At 36.1% G+C, this 23,402-nt stretch overlaps 1 protein-coding gene across 1 annotated transcript; it reads left to right on the top strand.

Moving 5' to 3' along the window:
• The first annotated feature begins 4,513 nt into the window (after positions 1-4,513).
• Positions 4,514-6,753, top strand: LOC133033688 (uncharacterized). The gene is made up of 6 exons (XM_061108718.1): positions 4,514-5,115; positions 5,378-5,685; positions 5,766-5,954; positions 6,056-6,157; positions 6,237-6,411; positions 6,511-6,753. The coding sequence occupies exons 1-6, from the start codon at positions 4,573-4,575 to the stop codon at positions 6,544-6,546; spliced, it is 1,353 nt and encodes a 450-aa protein (XP_060964701.1). The 5' UTR covers positions 4,514-4,572; the 3' UTR covers positions 6,547-6,753.
• The last annotated feature ends 16,649 nt before the right edge of the window (positions 6,754-23,402 follow it).

Genomic DNA, 23,402 nt, shown 5'->3' with positions numbered 1-23,402 from the left:
TCTAAAGTGGAATATTACAATGATTAAGGACCATGTGTATTTACGAGGTTTCAATAGAAGTTATACTAATTGGTATTACCATGGCGAACATTTACCTAATGATCCATATCCATTAGGAAAGCGGGGGGTAGATGATATCGAGGGTAATGATTTGGATGATTATCCATTGGACTTGCTTAACGAAGCACAGGAGGAATTTCTTAATGATCCTGAGAAATTCGATAATTTTCTTAGTGATGCGTGATAAACCTCTGTTCGATGGTTGTAAAAAACTAAGATTACCAACAATGGTAAAGTTTTACAACATAAAAGCAGAAAATGGAGTGAGCGATAAATGTTTTACTCAATTTTTAGCTGCTTTTAAAGATATCTTACCATTTGCCAACTGCTTTCCGGAATCTACTTATGAAGTGAAAAAAACGTTAAATTCTATAGGATTGAAGTATGAAAAAATTCATGCATGTCCGAACGATTGCATTTTATATCGTAAGGAATATGCATACATGAATTATTGCCCGACTTGCGGTTTATCCCGCCATAAAGTAAACAAGAGTAAGGAGAATAGGAAACTTATCCCCCAAAAAGTGATGTGGTACATGCCTTTGATTCCGCGACTGAAACGATTATATCGTAGTGCAGAACATTCTGAAAATTTGATTTGGCATGAGACCAAGAGAGTGAAAGATGGAAAACTTAGACATCCCGCATTCCCAAGCTTGGAAAAAAGTGAACTACATAAACCCCGAATTCAAATCAACCAAGACACATTCGTCTCGGTCTGTCTGCGGATGGAGTAAATCCACATAGATCTCTAAGTAGTCGTCATAGTTCATGGCCTGTCTTCCTAGTTATGTACAATCTTCCTCCCTGGTTAGTGATGAAGAGGAAATTTAACATGCTTTCTTTAATGATATCAGGCCCGCAACAACCTGGACATAATATCGATGTATATTTGGAACCATTGATTGACGATTTAATAGAATTGTATGAGAACGGGGTTCAGGTCTATGATGGTTTTAAAAAGAATTTTTAATCTGAAAGCTGTGTTGTTGTGGACTGTCAGTGATTTCCCTGCTTATAGTAATTTATCAGGCTTAAGCACAAAAGGTTACGAAGGTTGTCCGATTTGTTGCACTAACACATCGGCTCGTCGCTTGGCAAATGGACACAAGATGTGTTATATGGGTCACAGACGGTACTTGCCTGCAAATCATCCTGATAGACGGAAGAAGAAAGCATTCGATGGTACTGAAGGGGTGATATGGCTCCTTTGCCACTGTCTGGGGAACAAATTCTCCAACAAGTTCAACTTGTAGATTTTAAGTATGGAAAGACGCAAAAAAATAAAAAAACTAATGGTTGTTTTCAAAGAAAGTCAATCTTCTTTCGTCTTCCATATTGGAAAAGTCTACTAGTTCGACATTGTTTGGATGTCATGCATATTGAAAAAAATGTGTGTGAGAGTATTATTGGTACCTTACTTGATATTCCCGGCAAAACTAAGGACGGTGTAAATAGTCGTTTAGATCTCGTTGAAATGGGTATACGACAATCTCTGGCACCTGAGAAGAAAGGTGAACGTTTATATTTGCCTCCTGCTTGTTTCACTTTATCCAAAAAAGAGAAACAAACAGTTTGCAAATCACTTGCAAATATGAAAGTACCCGATGGTTACTCGTCTAACATCAAAAACTTGGTGAATGAGACTGAATTGAAACTAATGGGTCTGAAATCACATGATTGTCATGCGTTAATGCAACATCTACTTCCAATTGCCATTAGATCAGTCTTGCCAAAAAATGTTCGAGAGTGTTTGACACATGTTTGCATTTTCTTTAATAGGCTGTGCGGGAAGGAATTAGAATTGGATAAGTTAGATGCATTACATGAACATGTAGTCAAAACATTGTGCAACCTGGAAAAGTTTTTTCCGCCATCTTTTTTCGACATCATGATCCATTTAATGGTTCATCTAGTGAGAGAAGCAAGGCTGTGTGGGCCGGTGTGGGCGAGATGGATGTATCCATTTGAAAGAAATATGAAGGTACTTAAAAGTTATGTGCGTAACCACTATCGGCCAGAAGCATGTATGGTTGAGTGCTACATATCTGAAGAGGCTGTGGAATTTTGTTCAGAGTACATGGCTGGAGTTGAGGCAATAGGAATTAGCAAACCAAGAACTAACCCAGATGATGTTGATAGAGGATTAAGGGACAAAGGGACAATGGTGACAGTGTCCAAGCTTGAACTAGATCAAGCTCAATTAGTCGTGATGAACAATAACGCAGAGGTTCAACCATATATAACGTAAGTACCTTTTGTTTGATTAACATTACTTAAGTCACGATGAACAATAACTTGATTTATCTTACTTGTTTTACAATGACCATATGGAGCTGTTACAATCAATGGTTCCAAGAAATCAAAAAAATAAACAAAAATGGGTTGCAGACCAACATCGTCAAACTTTCATTGGGTGGTTAAGGAATACCATTATAGCAAAGTTGAACGAACCGAATCATGGAGTATCTGATGTGTTGAGTCGTATTGCCCTTGGACCAACTTTTGCGGTTGCAAAGCATGAAGCGTACATTGTAAGGGGTAAACGTTTTCATACAAAGTCAAGAGATGATGCTCGAGAGGTTCAAAATAGTGGTATACGTATCGTCGCAGAAACTATGCACTTTGCAAGTGCAAAAGATAGAAACCCTGTTTTAGGTACTATGACGTATTACGGGGTCATTGAAGAAATATGGGAGCTCAATTATTTTGCGTTCCGAATTCCACTTTTTAAGTGTTCTTGGGTTGACAACAACGTTGGAGTAAAAACTGACGAGCTTGGTTTTACTTTGGTTGATTTAAGTAAGAGAGGAAGCAAGAATGATCCATTCATCATGGCTAGCCAAGCAGCTCAAGTTTTTTACATTTCTGATCCGGCTAATGATAAATGGTCTATTGTTTTATCGACACCCGAGAGGAGGTTCTTAGAGACTGAAGAGGATGAGGAGAATGCTGACTTATGTTACGATGACTTCATTGTTGGACAACCAATTCATGAGCAACTCATGGGAATTGATCGTAACATTGAGGAAGACGACGCTGAATACATTAGAAACGATATCAATGAGGGAATATGGGTCAATTGTGATTCGAGCAAACATAAACAAAAAAAGAAAAGAAAACGTGTCTAATTGGTAACTTGATATATAGCTTACTTTATATTGTGGTTGTGAATGGTCCTGAATACTTAACAATTTGTTTATGCTTTTAAAATTTCATATACACTACTTGTTATATATGTAGCTAACTTTGAAGTTTGTTTGTTAATGGTGTAGACATGGCGAACTCAGAATCAGGATCTGATTCGGGAGCAGAAAATGAGTGTCCAACCACAATACCTACACGAGGGCCGACGCAAATGAATGAAATATCCAAACTAATGGATCAGGGCAAAAGAGTGGCCCTCGAAGTTAATGATAAAGGTCAATACTGTGGAAAAAGCTACGCGAAGCTCGTATCCACTCTGGGAGTCAGATGTCGGCAGACAATAGGGTTGGCTTATAAAAATTGGAAAGAAGTCAACCAGACTCTGAAAAATAAAGTTTGGAAAGACATTCAGGTAAGCTATTATTTGTTAGAATTTTGATTTGTTTTTCTATTACTCCAAATGTTGACTCTAACCGTGTTTGTTTTCCTTCAAAATAGACGGGGTTCATTGTGCCGGACACCTTCAAACATGATTGTCTCATCCTAGCTGGGAAGTTAATGAAAGACTTCAAGAATAGGATGACAAAAGACATCATAATGCCCGCGTTGAAAGAGAATGATCTGGGACGACTGGCACAAGTCTCTGAAAAGCACCCGGAGATCGACGCTGCTGATTGGTGCAAATTTGTTGAAAGTAGACTAACTCCTGAATTTCTGGTACGCTAATTATATTAACACTAAGATAAACTCTTAAATACAAGTACATGTATCTAATGTATTTTATTGGCATTGTAGGAATTGAGTAAGGTGCAACGTGAACGTTCCTCAAAAATTCAATCCAGACATCGAAGTGGTCGGAGTGGGATGGTGAACGTACGGGAAGCTGTGGTAAGTAATACTAAAAATTTAATGTGCTATAATGTGCTATACAATTTAATTGGTACTCATTTCATTGTTATAACGTTATGTAGAAAAAGGACCTCGAAGTTGCAGATCCTCCCCGCCACCGTGTTTGGATTAAATCTCGCACCAAGAGTAGAAAACTTGTCACTGATTACGACAAGGAAATTGCCGAGAAGATAGTAAGTATATATTAATTCATATACTAATTGCTTGAATATATAATTCAATTAGAGTTAGTGTATATAATTCATATACTAATTGCTTGAATATATGCGTGCATTAGGCTCAATTAGAGGAGAAGCTTAGTCAGGGACAACTTCAGGTCCAGGGCCAAAACGATATCCTCACGCAGGCGCTCGGGACACCGCAGCATCCCGGACGTGTCGTGGCCGCCGGGTATGCTATTACTTCAAATGTTATTTATTTAGTTACACAAATGAAATCGTTGCTAATTTGCATTTTATGATTTGTAGGTTCCTGACCAGGGCATCTCAACTGTTCGGCAGGAAGAAAAGGGAAGTGTCTGATGTTGTGGCTCGGCAAGCGAAGGAGATTGAACAATTAAAAGCCGAAGTCCAATCCCTTAAGCAGCAGAGGAACGCTGCCGAACAAGAGGAAGAAGGAGAGGTGGCTGGTGAGGCGTATGTTCCACAACCATACGCTCCTCAGGATGAGGTACAACCACAAAATTATGCTGAGGAGTTCATTTCCCTCAACGACCAAGGTATCCTATACAATTTTGATGACCAAGCGGCCCTTACTCAGCAAGTACATCTCTGCTCTGACAACATCGACAATATTGTGGCCCGAGGGTATTTGTACGAGCATGTGGGTGTGGTCAAAGTTCACTGCCAGGATTACGATGATTCACATGCTCGGATCATGGTTTCAGAAATCCTGCAAGAGGACGCTGAAATCCCAGTCCCACTTGAAGAGTTCAGATATGTTAGGGACGTGTACCAGATGTTCCTTCCTTGGCCTAAACACTTAATTTTAACAACCGAGGTAACTTCTCAACTGAAATTAATTATTAATGATTAGTGGAGTTTGAATATCTTCAATATTCATCCGTAGTGAAGTAGGTTCTGCGAATATATGTGCTGCGGTGGGATGGATGAACAAACTACTGTTATATATGTGTTATTTGTCGTTATACAGCCATGTTCAAAATTTTTGGGATCATTCAATTACAACCGTTATGCTGCCGAAATTTCGGTAGAAATTAGATAAAATTTGATATATATATATTATGTTCTGTTTTGTTTAGGGTCCACTCGCTCAACCGCCCTCAAGACGTGATGCGTCAAAGGGGAAAGCTCCGATGCTTTCTCCACAAAGCCGTGGTGCACGGGAAGATGAGTTGTTCACGGAAGAGAAGATGGCGTTGATCCCTAATTCGCTGAAATGGATGATTCATGAATTCCTAAGGCTCAAAGATAAACGTGATATAATCACAATTCCTGTCCCCCGAGGATTCATTGCACCGCGTACCCAGATCACGTTATCTGGAGAGGATTTGCAGCAGGTTGCTACGTGTGACTACATCGGCAACCAGGGAATGCTGTTTGGAATGATGTATACTCTTCTTTAATCTAATTAACCTTATCTCAAATTATAGTTAAATTATTATAAGACACTAACACTTTTTTTGGCAGGCACATATGGGAGAGCATCAACGGTCTGAGAAAAATTTTCAAGTTTTACGACCCAGAGCTTCTCACAGTGCATGGGATCAGCGATGAAGAACAGAGTCAGTCTTTTGACGATGCGGCAAGACGATTGGCTAATTGGTTATCATTAATGAACAGCAACCACCAAATGTTCTTTATTCCTTGGAATATCGGGTAAACTTTATTAAATTCTTTAGTGCTAATTGTTCATTTCTATATTATGTCTTCAAATTATTTTTATACTATCTTACTTATATTCCAATATAATTTTCTAGGATGCATTGGACGCTAGTGGTGGTTGCGCCAAAGAAAATTATCCATTTAAACCCTCTAAAAGGCCGCCCAATTCCCGAAGAAATAGAACAAATGATCGGAAGGTAATTATTTAATGACTTCTTATGTAACGAATTTAAATTAACTAACGAATTGAAATGCTAATATAATTTTTCCAAACAGGGCATTCATGTATATAGGGGACGCACATCAGTATCTTGGCCCGTGGCAAGGAATTGCACAAGCAAACTGTCCAAGACAACCTAAAAGCCAAGAATGCGGTTTTTATGTTTTGAAATATATGACTGACATCGTCGCACGTGCCAACCCCAACCGTTACATAGAAGATCAAAAAGCTGTAAGTTTTAATTATTGATCATAGTATATAAATTTTATAATAACAAATATATAATATACATATACATAAACTAATATAAATTTTTAATTTTTTTAACAGTTTGGGGGTAAGAAGCAATACGATCCAAAAACATAAATTTTACCACTACAGCGAAAGTGGATCGAACAATTGATGGCGGTGATTCACGGTGACGATTGAGGTTCAAAGGTCGAAGAATTTTTCTTCATTATGTAATTTTTATAGATTAACTTGTAATTAGATTTATTAACTTATTAATATTTTTAACTAATTTTACATGTTTGTGTAATATTTAATTATTTTTATGAAATCAAATTATGTTTTTACCCAAATTTAATTACTATTTAATTTAAAATGTAATTAATATATAATTAAATTAAATAAATATGTAATTTAAAATTTAAATAAATATGTAATTTAAATTAAATAAATATGTATATAAATTAATAAATATAAAATTAAAATAATATAATTAAATTAAAAAAAATGAAAAAAACTGAAATCTGAGGGGTTTTGGCGTCGGTTCCTACGCCACATATGGCGTCGGTTATTGGCTAGGAACCGACGCCATATGTACCCCTATGGCGTCGGTTCCTAGCTAGGAACCGACGCCATAGGGGTACATATGGCGTCGGTTCAAATAAACCCTTTAGCGTCGCCCTGATAGGCGTCGGTTGCGAATTTCGCGAAAACCGACGCCTAAAGGGCTTAAAAACCGCCTCTAAAGGGTGTTTTTGTAGTAGTGAATCATGTAATTTTAAATAGATGTAAGATATTTTGCTAACTTTTAAATTTTGTTATTTTATTTATTTAAATTAAATTTAAAAATCTGATAAGATATTTCATTTATCTTTTCTAAATTTTATTTAATTTTTATTTTTAAAATAACATTTAATTTTTAAAAGTAGTTAGCAAATTTTGAAATGATATTTAGGTTGGTTGAAACCTAATTTTTCAAAAAGTAGGTTTAATTTTAAATATTTTTTTAAAATTTCGAAATTTAAATTTTTTTTATTTCCAAAATTAAAATATTATTTTTATTTTTATTTTTTTTGAAAAATTAAAATATTTTTATTTAATTATTTATTTTTCGAAATTATTTATTTAAAATTAAATAAATCCTACTTCCAACTATCCAGCTAACCTTGTTGCAGGAGTATGTGGTTTTAGCTTGTGTGTAAGTTTTCAAAACCTATTATTACTTGATTGCAAATAGCCATGGTTACTTTTTGCCAGATCTAATGATCTGATGGCTCCCTTGGTCAAGATAATAATTTGTAACAGGTAAATTACAATCTTCTTTCATCTGTGTATGACCTAGCAACATGATAGGATCCATCCAAAGTGTGCCTGTGTGAGCCTATATGTTTATTTTGTTTTAATATAGATACATATAGGTTGTTGCTAAATAAAATGTCACACCATGATAGATTTTATTTAGGTCCATTTAGTTCTTGGACCTATTCAATTAATAACAGTTATTCATTTTAAGGTTAAATTCCTCTCTTTTGGGCCTTGTGTGAGAGTTGGGAGCCATAGAAGTGGGTACGACATACTGAACCCAGCACCCCCTCACATGAACTACCTCAATTGTGAAGGCCCATTTGCCTGATTTGAATAACTGTACTAGGTTAATTATATTAGTTTGACCTAATAAAATTGAATTAGCAACATAATTAACTTTTAAAATATATGAAATTTATTTTCATTTTAATATTTTAAAGTTAATTTTAAGAAAAACACTTTTAGTTTAGATATTAATTCTAGACAAACTATTTGTATTTTTCTTGTATTTAATTAAATATAGAATTTTAACTAACTAGATTCTTTCTGGAGCTTATTTAATTAAATATTCCTATTTAAGTTATAAATTAGTTGTATCAACTGATTTTTCTTATCTAACTTAAATTTGAATATTTGATTTGAATTTTAAATCAAGTTGAGGAATCCTAGGCATTAGTTATTAAAGATTCTTAAGATATTTTTTAAGTTAATATCTTTTCTAATATTAACTTAAAATGGAATATTTTAGATATTTTTTAGGTTAATATGTTTTCGAATATTAACTTAAAAAGATATCTTCAAATTAAGTGGTTACAACTTAATTTTTGATATTTTATTAAATCTAATTTGAAATTATTTAAGTTTTAGATTTTTTCTATCTAACTTAAATTAGATATTTTTCAAATTTTTGAAAAGATACTTAGTCAAATAAGATATTTTCTAGATAGTAATTTCTAGAATACTTATTATTTCTAATATTTAAATGGGAAAATATTATACTTTGTGAAATTCTTTATTTAAATAATTAATTTTGGTACAATTTTATTAAGTATATTTTTCCTAGTATTAAATAGGAAATAAATAATTAAGCCTTCTCTACACTTAATTATTATTTCATGAATTTAATACATTTAATTAACTTGAAAAATCTATATATCTAAGTTGATTTTCATCATGATACTTAAATATTTATTGATTTTTCATGACACTTAATTAAATAGAAAATTATTTTTAGGTTGAAATTTAATTTTTCAACTTAAATTTAAATAATTTTCAAAATATATATTTTTCTTTATTTTATTAATCAATTTCGAAATTTGCATTTTAATTATGCAATATTTTCGAATTTTTTTTTTTTATTTTGAAAAATAGATTGAGTTGTAAATTAATTATTTATTTTAATTAATTCTTGGGCCAACTTCAATCAATGATTTTTTTTTCATTTAATTGATTAATTTAAAATAAATGAATTTAAAATATATATATATTATTAGAAATTGAATTAATTAGTCAAAAGAAAATCTAGATAGGTGATATTTTTGCTTGAAGTATTTCTTTTCTAATTTTATTATTTTCGAAAATAGTATATTTCTTTTATATACTTTAAATTTTCGAACTCAATAAATATATTCTCAAAGGAAATTTTTAAGTTGCTAATTATTTAATTTAATTCAACTTAAATTAATTTCCTTAATATTTATATTTAAGATTACTACTAAGATGAAAATAATTAATTTTATTTCAATCACCATCTAAGTATAATTTTACAAATATTATATTAAATTCTTATTTTTGAATTTTAATTCTTAATTTAGAGTTTAATGAGATTTATTTATTAGAATAATAAAGAAAATACATTTTAAATAATGAGCTTTATTATTATTAAGATATTCGATCTCCATTGTGGGTTTTACACCGCGTTTGTTTTAGTGAGTAATCCTCCCTAATGGAGGAACGTTCATTAGCAATTTCGCACCGTTTAATCTCGCATGATAAGTGGTTTGTAAGTGTTTTATATGGTATAGATCACCCTAATGGTGGCGACCATATTTGACTTGTAAATTGCGAAACAATGGTAGAAGCTCATGAGATAGAATAGCCTTGACTCTCGCCTAAACGGGACAACGCTGGATTCCAATCTTGATCGAATAAAAGGTTGCTAGAATGTTTAACATTTTAGATGAGCTGACAACTCTATTCAATGGATGGTAGCTTTGACTCTCGCCTAAACGAGACACTGATATCAGTTTGTTGAAAACCTTAGAAATTATTTAGGATTGAATTTTTAAGTATTTTCTCATATCATTCCTACTTGCTATGTGCTTATAATTTCTGAATTGATTTTGTGTGTTAAACCATTATTAATTTCTATTTGTTGATTTCTATTACTTTGTAGTATCCTGTATTATCAAAATGAATCCCATGTTATCACTGTTGACTGAAAACAAGCTGAATGGATCTAACTTTAATAAGTGGAATGAGAACATTAATATTGCTCTCATAGGAGAAAGTGCCTTGTTTGTTTTAACTGACCCGTCACCTGAAGTGCCTGGGGATAATGCATCCAAAGCTGTGAAAGAAAAGTATGAGCGTTGGCAGAAAGCAAATGACAAAGCTCTATACTTTATGCTTTCTAGCATGGTTGACACCCTCAAAACTCGGTTTTCTAAAACCGAGAAGGCCGCTGAAGTTATGACGAAGTTAAATGAGCTATTCGGTAAGGCATCACTTCAGTCACGCTTTGACGCGACTAAGAAGTACATTAATGCACAGATGGAACCTCATCAAAACGTGCGTGACCATGTTCTCCTCATGTCCAGTTATTTCCAAGAAGCCCAGGATCATGGTGCTGAAATGGACAGTGCTACTGAAGTTAGTCTTATCTTGAATAGCCTGACTCCAGCATTTCTACCATATACATCAAATTATGTCATGAATAAGAAGGAAATTGACTTTCATGAATTAGTCAATGACCTTCAAACTTATGAAAATTTGATTGGAGGACCCAAGAAGAAAGGGAGTAAACCTCATAATCCTGGAAATGGTAATGGGACGGTGAAACCTGAAGCAAATATTGCCTTTGCTTCAAAGCCCAAATCGAAGAGGAAGTGGAACAACACCAAGAAGCGAACAAAAGCCATGAAAAATAAAAAGGCTGCTCCTTCTGGTGATGCTACACTTAAAGGAAAGTGTTTCTACTGCAATGAGAAAGGTCATTGGAAACCCCAGTGTCCTAAACTTCTTGCAAAGAAACAAGGTATTTCCATCTATAAACTTTAACAGTTTAGTGAATTATTATCCAATTGGATTTATGATTCTGGACTAAACTTTGTTTATTTGTTTTCTTCTTCTTATAGGCCAAGCTACTTGAACTCAGATGAGTTGGATCAGAAAGCTAGACCAAAGGGTGAAATCGTCTAGATGAAGATGAAGCTCTTCAATTTTTTTTGAATTAATTGTTTTAGTTTAAAGACAATTTGGATTTCAAATTTTAGTCAGGGATATTTATCCCTGTTTCTCTCATATTGTTGCAATACATTTTCTTATTAATAAAGTTTTATTTTCGAAATCACCATTGCAAATTATGAGATTGAGCTTCATTTAATTTTATCTTCATCAATTATTACCACATTATATTTGTATTTTTTTTATGTGTAAGTGTTTTTATTGTTGATGCAAATTCTATAATATTTACAACTCTTCATAGAGTTATATTATATAAACACTAGAAATTATTTCTATGTTTATCAATAATTGTTAATTCTCAAACAATTATTAAGAATTTGTTTAATAAAAGGATCTTATGATCTGATAGGGGTGGAGAAAAGTTAAGAAAACTATGCAGTTCAACGATCTTTTATATCTAATGAACTCTGGATAGTATTCAACTCCACATAAACTCTATCACACTTAGAGAATCATGATCTTTACAACCTTTAGGGGTGGATCATAATCTCTATATACTTAGGGGTGGAGGTTATCCACAAGTACCCTATATGTATATTCTTAGGGGTGGAGTCTATTCTACAATTCCCTATGAAACACATATCTTCTTTAAACATGGAAGTAATATAATGAGTCAGCTATTGTCAATATAAATTCTTGATCTTGATTGTATGTTCCATTTCGTTTTTACTGTTATAAGTAAGAGTTTGATACCTTTGAAAGTTCTTTGTTAAAGTTTCACACTACCTTAATTGAGTGGGATAATTTTAAAGTTCTATACCCATCTTCATTAGGTTGATACTTGTGATAGGTACTTAAGAACATTACTGAAAAGCAAATCTAAACATTCACATGGATAGGAATAGCTTATCAGAATTATGAGAATAAGATAAAGAACTCTAGTTCGGTCCATTCAAATGACTTGAACCAAGAATTCTTAATCTTCATAAAATTTGATGGTATCTTAATTTTGATTACTTTATCTCTGGCATGTATTTTTCACTTCAAATACTAGTCTGCTATGTTGATGACTTAGTCTTAACTTAAAGTTTCAGACTAATACAAAAGTCACAACTAGGTAACTCTCTAAACAATCAGAGGTTAAAAGTATTATTTAACCAGACATCTGCTATTGAGTGGGAGCTATCTGAGATGTAATCAAATAGGGAACATTAGAAGATATTCAAGAAAAATTTATGAAAGTGATCTATATGTCAGATATTAAGGAACTGTGTATCAGTTGCCTTTGTATCTCACCATCTAATTTCGAAATTCTTGAGATGGTGCTTACTTTGGGGGTGGAGGAATTATTGTATAATAATTCAAGCTCTACCAGAGAAGAATTGTAACTTGGTCTATTCGAAAATACCAGAAAGTTATATCACTGAAGAAAAGTCTACATTGTATTATCTCAATTACATATTTTAAAATATGAGAGATATGTCTTCTGTTAATTCAAATGTACTTTTAAAACAGTAAAGATTTCAAGATCCCTTGATGAGTAAAGCATATAGTAAAGGATGTTTCATAAGAGTTTTTATGAACTAGTTCCCGAAGTTTGGGTGGATTCAAATATACTACACTTGATCTGAAGATCAAGACATCAGATTGACCTATTTGCGCAGTTTGTTTTATATTAGTGCAAGTGGCAGTTTGTTGGGTTTTATGCCCTAAATAAAACTCTTTACAATCTGATTAGTTATCAATATAAGAAATTTGAAGTGATTGATGTTTGCATGAATTTTACATGCTAATGGTTTAATATGTTTAATATGTTTATTACATTCATACACGCAAAATCAGTTAAATCCAGATCATATGTTTATTCACAATTACAGTATCGTCAACACAGTGGAATGTGATTATGATCATATGAATCAAAAGTTTTGGTCCCTATTTCATCAGTGTTATTGGATTTACACTGATGTGATAATCAGCGATGATGTATACTTACACTTGGAGTAAGTGTTATGTTCTTTCCAGGACATTAGTAAAGTATACTAGTTTCGAATGTATGGAGTATACATTGGACTGGACCGATATTGCAACTAAGTTAAGATATTACAAACTTACCGTTATACATATCTTTCCAAGTCAATATCAGTAGTTGATCTTAAGATTAAAAGAATCTAAATCCTGATATGCTTAGGCTCAACTCAGGAGTGCTATTCATGTTCTTAGATTTATTAGTTAAGCTTACTTTTGGGTCAGGGTGATACGTATATTTTGGGAACATAATAGTATGATTGAGTGGGAGTGCTGAACATAAATATGGAATCTATAGCTTCTACTGGTGTATAGAAGTCAAGTGATGATTCCCTTCGAGCTTAGCAAATAGAAGTAAATGGATGAGCTCTTGTTTAACTGACTAATTATTAGATCACTAAACACCATTTACAGGTAGCTAAGTGTTTTAAGGGGCAAAATACATTGAGGGGTGAGAACGGTAAAGAAATCCCATGTCGATGTAGATCATCTATATAGAGGATCTTTGAATCACAATAAGATTATAACAATGGTTAAATGAGATAGCATATTGATATCGTGGAACATACAATATGCTCTATATAAGTTTGAGAGTGCAATTCTAAGTTCTAAGAGTGGATTCAACGAAGAATTAATAAGTAGGAATTTACTTGGTAAATTTGGTTCACTTATGTAACGCCCTAATGCTAAGGCACGCTACAGTGCTTTTTCAATTATTGTGCAATCTTTGCTAATCAAAGAAATTTCTCGAAAAACGTGTCAAATTAAAACTTTTTCTTTTAAATATTAAACTTTGTAATATAATATAATATTTACAAATCCCGGGATCCCGATTTCAAACTTTTAAAAATTTACTATTTAAACTTTACATTTCAAAATACATAACTTCCAGGTCGCACAGCGACTTTCAAAATATAACTCCCAGATGTCTCGAGATCGAACACTCCAGGTCGCGCCGCTTGACATGTACAATCTCACCCGAGCTCAGGTTCATTCTTGTTCAGCCTTCGCCTTTCCTTTACCTACACATGGAAGCAGAAACTGTGAGTCAACAGACTCAGTAAGAAATCCATATAACATACCATATAATTTCCGACATGTAAATAGGCGCCTATACACCTATTTACAGAGCTTAACAGATGAGTATGAACGTTCAATACTAGAGTACAACCACTATACCACATACACATCGTACCTCACTGTACGAGTGTTGGTAGGGTTTATCCCGATCACTGAGTGACACTGAGTGATGTACCACACACCTTAGCATTTTCCCATGCTTGTGTTGGTATCACTGTATCGTACTCACAATCACAATAATCACTATACCAATGCACTCTATAACTTGTTCATACAAGTGTTGGTAGTGCTTAACATAATTCAAGCATGCATATATAAACACATATACACACATTCAGATAATCACATCATACATTATACACAGTTCTTACCTGTTTTCCGAATTCAAGTGTGCTGGCCGACCTGAACGGAATTCACGTGCTAGATGGATGCCCTAATCACAATAATTGCAACACAGATGAGTGACTCGCTAAATCACTTTCCGGGACTTAAACTTGAAACTAAAAGTTTCCCTATCGATAAACCTCATGGCAATACCCTAAATATCTCAAAATTGGCCAAAACTAGCGTTCTGGAAATTCCCCCAACAGGCAGACCGGTTCCCAACCGGCAATCCGGTTCTGGGTCACCAACCGGTCGACCGGTTGGTACAGGCCTCCCAGAACCGGAATTTCGGATTCACTGTCGGGAACCAAAAATCATCCCCCTTAATTCAAATCAAGCCCAAACCTTACCAAACTCTCCAGTATACCTATACAATGCATACACAATAGAATCCAAGCAGTATTTCACAGAACAAACCAATAAATCCAATTATGCCATTAAAGCTCAAAGCTTGAGTTTCAAAACTCAAGCTTGCTTAGAACTAAAATCAAGCATCAAAAACAGTAGCTAGGGACTCAAATCAACTCAACCTAACCCCAGAATTCGAACCCTAAGCAATTCAAACCTTAACAGCTCCTATTACATCAAAACACCATTTCAACCTAACTTAAAAACTTGAAAACTAAGAAGGGTTCAATGGAGCTTACCTTAAATTGATTATCTCCTATGAAATCCTTGCTGAAATCCAACAATCAACACCAAACTCCCTTGGTTTGTCCCAGCCGAAAGCAAGAAAGAGAGAGAGAGGGTCAAGAACAAAGCAATTTTCTATTTTTCCTTTTTCCTTGATTTTTCTTCAAATGAGACAAAAGGACTAAGTAAATCCTTTGCTGAAATTAGCTGTTGGGTTTTATGCCCTAAATAAAACCCATTTCAATATAATCAGATTTACTTATTAATATAGATCAGAAATAACATTTAATGTTGCATGGTTCACATGATTTATTTCATGATTATATTTACATAATGTATAAATTCATCTGAAACCCTTTTCACATACTTGATCATGTTTATTGTGCCGTCAACACATTGGAAAGTAAACATGACTATGTGAATAAAGTTTCCTAGATTTATCAGACACAGGGTTTTACTGATATGATAATCTACAACAAGAGTTTACTTGTATTTGGAGAAATACTACGTTCTTTCCAGAACATTGGTTAAAGTAAAGCTCAGGTTGGATGCATGGAGTATGCATCGGAAGGGACCGATATTGAACTTTGACTTAGATTTATTAAACTTACCGTAAAATCTATTCAAGTCAATATCGCCAAGTTGATCCTAGATCAAATGTTCTTAATCCTGTTATGATTAGGCTCAATCTTGAAAGGCTATTCGTGTTCTTTGATTTGTTAGTTAAGCCTACTTTTAGGTCAGGGTGATACGTACATTTTGGGAACACGGTAGTGCAATTGAGTGGGAGCGCTATCATAAACATGGAATCTATAGCTTCTATCTGGCGAATAGTAAGCAAAGGATGATCTCCTACGAGCTTGACCAAACGAACATAAATGGTGGAGTACTCATTTCACATAAGCTGAAATATCATTTATACGGGGTCAAGTGTTTTAAGGAATAAATACATTGTAGGGTGTAACGGTAATTTAATCCCTTTACAGTGTAGATCATTCATATAGAGGATCATTGATCACATTAGGATTATAACAATGGATAACTAATGATGTGTCTATATGGTGGAACATATAGAGCATTCTATATAACTGAGAGTGCAATTCTAAGTTCTATGCGTGGATTCAACGAAGAATTAATAAGTTAGTGAATTTTACTGCTAAATTCTTGATCTACTTATTGGAAGCTCGGTTATATAGACCCATGGTCCCCCCACTAGTTGAGATAATATTTCTTGTAAGACTCATGTAATTGGTTTTGATTAATCAATTATAATTCTCAAATTAGACTATGTCTTTTTGTGAATTTTTCACTAAGTAAGGGCGAAATTGTAAAGAAAGAGTTTATAGGGGCATATTTGTTAATTATGATACTTTGTATGGTTCAATTAATAAATATGATAAATGACAATATTATTTAATAATTATTTATAGTTATTAAATAGTTAGAATTGGCATTTAAATGATTGAATTAGGAAATTGGCATTTTTGAGAAAATCAGATACAAAAGGTGGTAAAATTGCAAAATTGCAAAGCCCAAGGCCCAATCCACTAAGTGTATGGCCTGCCACTTTTGTAGGAAATTTAAACTGATATTTTCATTATTTTAATGCCAAATAATTCAAATCTAACCCTAGTGGAATGCTATAAATAGATAGTGAAGGCTTCAGGAAAATTACACTAATTTTTTTTTTAATTTTTCCTTCAGAGAAAAACCCGAGCCTTCTCTCTCCCTATCTTTAGCTGACCACTCTCTCTCTTCTTCCTTAGAATTTCGAAATCCTTAGTGTATGAGTAGTGCCCACACACATCAAGTGATACCTCAATCATAGTGAGGAAGATCGTGAAGAAAGATCATCAGCAAAGGAGATTCAGCATCAAAGATTCAGAGAAAGAGATCCAGGTTCAGATATTGATAATGCTCTGCTACAGAAAGGAATCAAGGGCTAGATATCTGAACGGAAGGAGTCATATTATTCCGCTGCACCCAATGTAAGGTTTCTTAAACTTTATATGTGTTTAATTTATCGTTTTAGAAAGTTCATATTTAGGATGTTAATAAACATACTTGTGAGTAGATCTAAGATCCTGGTAAAATAAATTCCAACATTAGCTTGATTAGGTGTCAAAACCTAAGGCAGCCACCTATCTCTATTTATTAGCAAATGACTAAAATGCCCTTAAAGATATAACTTAGGTATTTCTAAAGCTAGGGGTAAAATGGTCAATTTCCATAACCCCGCTCAATCCCGATAATTTATTTTCTCTAAATTATTTCCCACTATGAAATAGGGTTCTAAACTTACCCATGTGATCAATCTAGCCATCCATCGCATTTTCCGTTGTCGCCGAGCAAAAATTACAAAATTAACATATTTCACATATAAACTAAATAATACCCCTAGAGTTTAATAAAATCTCCGGAATTGAGAAATTATAACTCTAATATTTATTTCTAAATATTGGGGTCCACATTTAAAATTAATTCACAAATAATAATAAAATAATAAAAATTAGTGCTAATTGCCTTTTCTAATCCACATTACTAGAGCGGTCATTACAATTATCCCCCCGTTAATAGGATTTCGTCCCCGAAATCTAACCTGAATAGCGCTGGATGTTGAGTCCTCATATCTGACTCCAATTCCCAGGTGGCTTCTTCCACCTTACTGTTCCTCCAGAGCACCTTAACCAGTGCAATAGTCTTGTTGCGAAGAACTTTTTCTTTTCTATCCAAAATCTGAACAGGTTGCTCTTCATAGGATAAGTCTGGTTGTAGTTCAAGGGCTTCATAACTCAAGACATGAGTCGGGTCTGACACGTATTTCCTTAACATAGAGATGTGAAATACGTCATGAACAGCTGATAATGCTGGTGGTAAGGCTAGCCGATACGCTACCTGCCCGACCTTCTCGAGTATCTGAAATGGCCCAATGAACCTAGGGCTTAACTTACCCTTCTTCCCGAAGCGCCTAATACCCTTCATTGGTGAAACCCGCAGGAAAACATGTTCCCCTGCCTGAAATGTAACATCTCTGCGCTTCGGATCAGCATAACTTTTCTGCCTGCTTTGAGAAGCAAGCATCCGAGCCTTGATCTTATCAATAGCTTCATTGGTCCTCTGTACTAACTCTGGACCCAGGTACTTCCTTTCTCCTGTCTCGTCCCAATGAATAGGAGAACGACATTTTCTACCATATAACATCTCATAGGGAGCCATCCCTATTGTACTTTGGTAGCTGTTGTTGTAGGAGAATTCAATTAAAGGCAAGTACTTATTCCATGAACCCTCAAAGTCCATGACACAGGCTAGCAGTAGGTCTTCTAAAATCTGGATAGTTCTTTTCGACTGACTATCAGTCTGAGGGTGAAAGGCTGTACTAAACTTTAACTTGGTACCCATAGCCTTCTGAAGACTCACCCAAAACTTCGATGTGAACTTTGGATCCCTATCTGATACAATAGATTTAGGGGCTCCATGGAGACGAACTATCTCCTTCACATACAATTCAGCATACTGATCCACTGAATAGGTAACTTTCACTGGTAGAAAGTGAGCCGACTTTGTGAATCTGTCCACAATGACCCATACAGAATCATACATCCCTGTAGTTCTAGGTAAACCAGTTACAAAGTCCATTGCGATGTCCTCCCACTTCCATTCTGGAAGGACTAAATGTTGCAATAACCCTGCCGGCCTCTGATGTTCAGCCTTAATCTGCTGGCAAGTTAAACACTTGGACACATAGTCCACCACATCTCTTTTCATCCCATACCACCAGAAGTAGGGTTTCAAATCCTGATACATCTTGGTGGTTCCCGGATGCAACGAATAAGGCGTGGTGTGAGCTTCATCCAGTATTTCTTTCTTAAGCTCATCAACACTAGGAACACAAACTCGAGCTTTATATAACAACATTCCACTGCTCGAGACTGAAAAGCCTCTAGGCCGACCAGCCACTACTTCATCTCGAACTTTAACTAGCTCGGGATCTTCCAGTTGTGCCTTTCTGATCCTCTCCAACAGATCAGATTGGAGTGTTAAATTATGTAATTTCCCGACCACGAACTCAATTCCTGCACTAATCATTTCCGAGGCTAGTTGAGGGGCTATCATAACCGTAGTACACACTTGCCCGGGACCCTTTCTGCTTAGAGCATCGGCCACAACATTGGCTTTCCCGGGGTGATACCGTATTTCACAATCATAGTCTTTAACTAACTCCAACCACCTTCTCTGCCTCATATTCAAATCTTTCTGGGTGAAAAAGTATTTAAGACTCTTATGATCAGTATAAATCTCACACTTTTCACCGTAAAGATAATGTCGCCAAATCTTTAAAGCAAAAACCACAGCAGCGAGCTCTAAATCATGAGTTGGGTAACGCTGCTCATAATCCTTCAGTTGACGAGAGGCATAGGCTATGACTCTGTTAGCTTGCATCGAACACATCCTGGACCACTCGTCCGGATGCATCACAATAAACAACGAATTTCTCTTGATCTGATGGCAAAGCTAACACCGGAGCTGTTATCAAACGTTGCTTCAACTCCTGAAAGCTTGACTCACACTTATCTGACCACACAAATCTCTGATTTTTCTTGGTCAATTCGGTTAGGGGCATAGAAAGTTTAGAAAATCCTTCGACGAAACGTCGATAATACCCTGCTAACCCGAGAAAACTTCGAACTTCCGTCACAGACTTGGGCCTCGGCCAATTCTTCACTGATTCTACCTTGTTTGGATCGACCATAATTCCATTCTTCCCAACAATATGACCCAGAAAGGACACCTCGGACAACCAGAATTCACACTTTTTGAACTTGGCATACAACTTGTGATCCCTAAGTCGCTGTAACACCATTCGAAGATGATGCTCGTGCTCCTCTTCTGACAGAGAGTATACAAGAATGTCATCGATAAACACTATAACGCAGTTATCGAGGAAATCCTTGAATACCCTATTCATGAGATCCATAAAGGCCGCAGGAGCATTAGTCAATCCGAACGACATTACCAGAAACTCATAGTGCCCATATCTGGTTCTAAAAGCAGTCTTCGGTATGTCCTCCTCCCGAATTCTGAGTTGATGATAATCCGACCGTAAATCAATCTTCGAAAACACTGTCTTTCCCTGAAGCTGATCGAACAAATCATCGATCCTTGGCAACGGGTACTTGTTTTTAATCGTCAGCTTGTTTAGTTCCCGATAATCAATACACATTCTGAGGGAACCATCTTTCTTTTTCACAAAAAGAACCGGAGCTCCCCAGGGCGACACACTGGATCGAATAAACCCAATGTCAAGCATCCCTTGAAGTTGTAACTTAAGCTCCTTGAGTTCTGTTGGAGCCATCCTATATGGAGCTTTAGAAACAGGTTCGACTTCAGGTGCCAAATCAATTACAAAGTCAATCTCTCGCTGTGGCGGCAATCCCGACAACTCCTCGGGAAACACATCAAGAAAATCTTTCACCACCCGGACTACCTCAGGCCCAAATGTTTCAGGTCTGCTGGAGTCAAAAACTACCGCTAGAAATCCTACACAACCATTGCATAGTAAATCCCTAGCCCTCAGCACAGAAATAACCGGGATCCGAGACCCCTGAACTGATCCAACATAAACAAATGGATCTTCACCTTCCGGCTGAAAAGTCACCATTTTACGGCTACAATCTATACTGGCCGAATACTTGGATAGAAAATCCATTCCCAGTATAATATCAAACTCAGTTAATTTCAATTCTATGAGATCAGTACTCGATTCCCTATCTTCGATCCTAATCGGCATAGACCTAATGCGCCTATTAGAGATAACCAATTCCCCGCTAGGCATTAGGGTTCCAAACCCTCTTTCTAAAATATCACAAGGCCTACCCAAAAGATCAATCACTCTTGTAGCCACATATGAACGTGTAGCTCCCGAGTCAAATAATACTGTAAATAACAAGTTGTTGACGGGAAGCTGACCTGTCACAACAGAAGGACTGGCTGCAGCATCAGCTTGGGTAATGGCAAACACACGAGCAGGAACCGGTTTCACCTCAGCTTTCGGCTCCTCTTTCTTTGCCTGGGGGCAATCTTTCTTGAAATGCCCCACCATGCCACACAGGAAGCATGTCTTCCGGTTACATTCTCCCGGATGATGTTTCTTGCACCTTGGACACTCAGGATAAGAGTAACCCTGGCGTCCTCCTCTGCCTTGGTTCCCACAGAACCGCTTGCTTTGCCCCGAGCCACCAGAAGCTGGAACAACTTTTCTTTTCTGCTCAGTGGTGGAGTCACCACCATCCCTACCATAAACAGGAGTAGGAACAGTGGGGGTTCCACCGACACTCGGAGTCACCCGGGGCTCCTGAAGAAATTTCACTGCACCCTCGGCTCTCAAAGCCTTCTCAACCATCTCTGCATACGTGGTTGCTTCAGTAGTGGTAATAACCAGATCATGCCGGATCTTTGCACTCAAACCCGCTAAATATTTTTCTTTCTTACTGAAGTCAGTGGGCACAATTCCTGCTGCCAACTTAGCCAACCGATCAAACTTCGTCGTGTATTTAGTGACTGACATTCCCTCCGTCGGAACTAGATCAGTGAACTCTTTCCGATTTGCACTGCGGACCGCTTCGTTGTAATACTTGGAGTTAAATAACTCCTTAAATTCTTCCCAGGTCATCAGCGTGACGTCCTGAGTGAGGGTTATCAATTCCCACCACACGAGAGCATCTTCCTGAAACTGGAAAGTGGTGCAGGTCACCCGGTCATTTCCAACCACTCCCATAAAATTAAGGATGCCTTCAATCACTGAAAGCCACTGCTCGGCCTTCACACATCAGGGCCTCCCAGAAACACTGGAGGTGCCTGTTTTCGAAATCTTTCGTGCAACGGTTCCATACGGTTGCCAACAACAGGTTGTTCTGCTGGCACCGCAGGAACTGCAACAGCCTGAACCACTTGAGGAGGCACGGCAGGAGGACCCTGCTGCCTTAACCTTTGGATCTCTTCATCTTGCTGGCGGATTCTATCTTGCATCTCAGCAAATCTTTGCTCCCAATCAGGAGGAGCTTGAGGTGGATTTACAGGGCGACCACCCTGAGCTCTGCCATGGCCACGGCCGCGACCACGAGGATTTTGAGGATTCCTCTGACCGCCTCCGGTCTCAACCATGCCACCCTGACTTCTTGTATTTCGCGGGGCGTCCATTTAATAGGACTTAGCCTGCGAATCCATAAGCCAGGCAGGTTAGACAACGATCAAAATTAACACCGCTCTTAATAACTTAAAGGCAACACACTTTCTTTTCTTTTTAAGAAAATATATTTAATTTAAATCTAATATGCTTCCTAACATGCTTTCACATTCATTTAAAATACTAAACAAGTACGGGCTTACTGAACCGTGAACCGAGCTTTCTCTGATGAAGATTGTACATGTCATAGCAAGCTTCGGTAGACAAACCTGGCGGCTCTGATACCAAAATTGTAACGCCCTAATGCTAAGGCACGCTACAGTGCTTTTTCAATTATTGTGCAATCTTTGCTAATCAAAGAAATTTCTCGAAAAACGTGTCAAATTAAAACTTTTGCTTTTAAATATTAAACTTTGTAATATAATATAATATTTACAAATCCCGGGATCCCGATTTCAAACTTTTAAAAATTTACTATTTAAACTTTACATTTCAAAATACATAACTTCCAGGTCGCACAGCGACTTTCAAAATATAACTCCCAGATGTCCCGAGACCGAACACTCCAGGTCGCGCTGCTTGACATGTACAATCTCACCCGAGCTCAGGTTCATTCTTGTTCAGCCTTCGCCTTTCCTTTACCTACACATGGAAGCAGAAACTGTGAGTCAACAGACTCAGTAAGAAATGCATATAACATACCATATAATTTCCGACCTGTAAATAGGCGCCCATACACCTATTTACAGAGCTTAACAGATGAGTATGAACGTTCAATACTAGAGTACAACCACTATACCACATACACATCGTACCTCACTGTACGAGTGTTGGTAGGGTTTATCCCGATCATTGAGTGACACTGAGTGATGTACCACACACCTTAGCATTTTCCCATGCTTGTGTTGGTATCACTGTATCGTACTCACAATCACAATAATCACTATACCAATGCACTCTATAACTTGTTCATACAAGT

This window comes from Cannabis sativa, chromosome 1 (genome assembly GCF_029168945.1).
Source record: "Cannabis sativa cultivar Pink pepper isolate KNU-18-1 chromosome 1, ASM2916894v1, whole genome shotgun sequence".
Classification (NCBI taxonomy): domain Eukaryota; kingdom Viridiplantae; phylum Streptophyta; class Magnoliopsida; order Rosales; family Cannabaceae; genus Cannabis; species Cannabis sativa.
The sequence above is the reverse complement of the archived record's forward strand: the minus strand, read 5'-3'. Positions and strand labels throughout refer to the sequence as shown.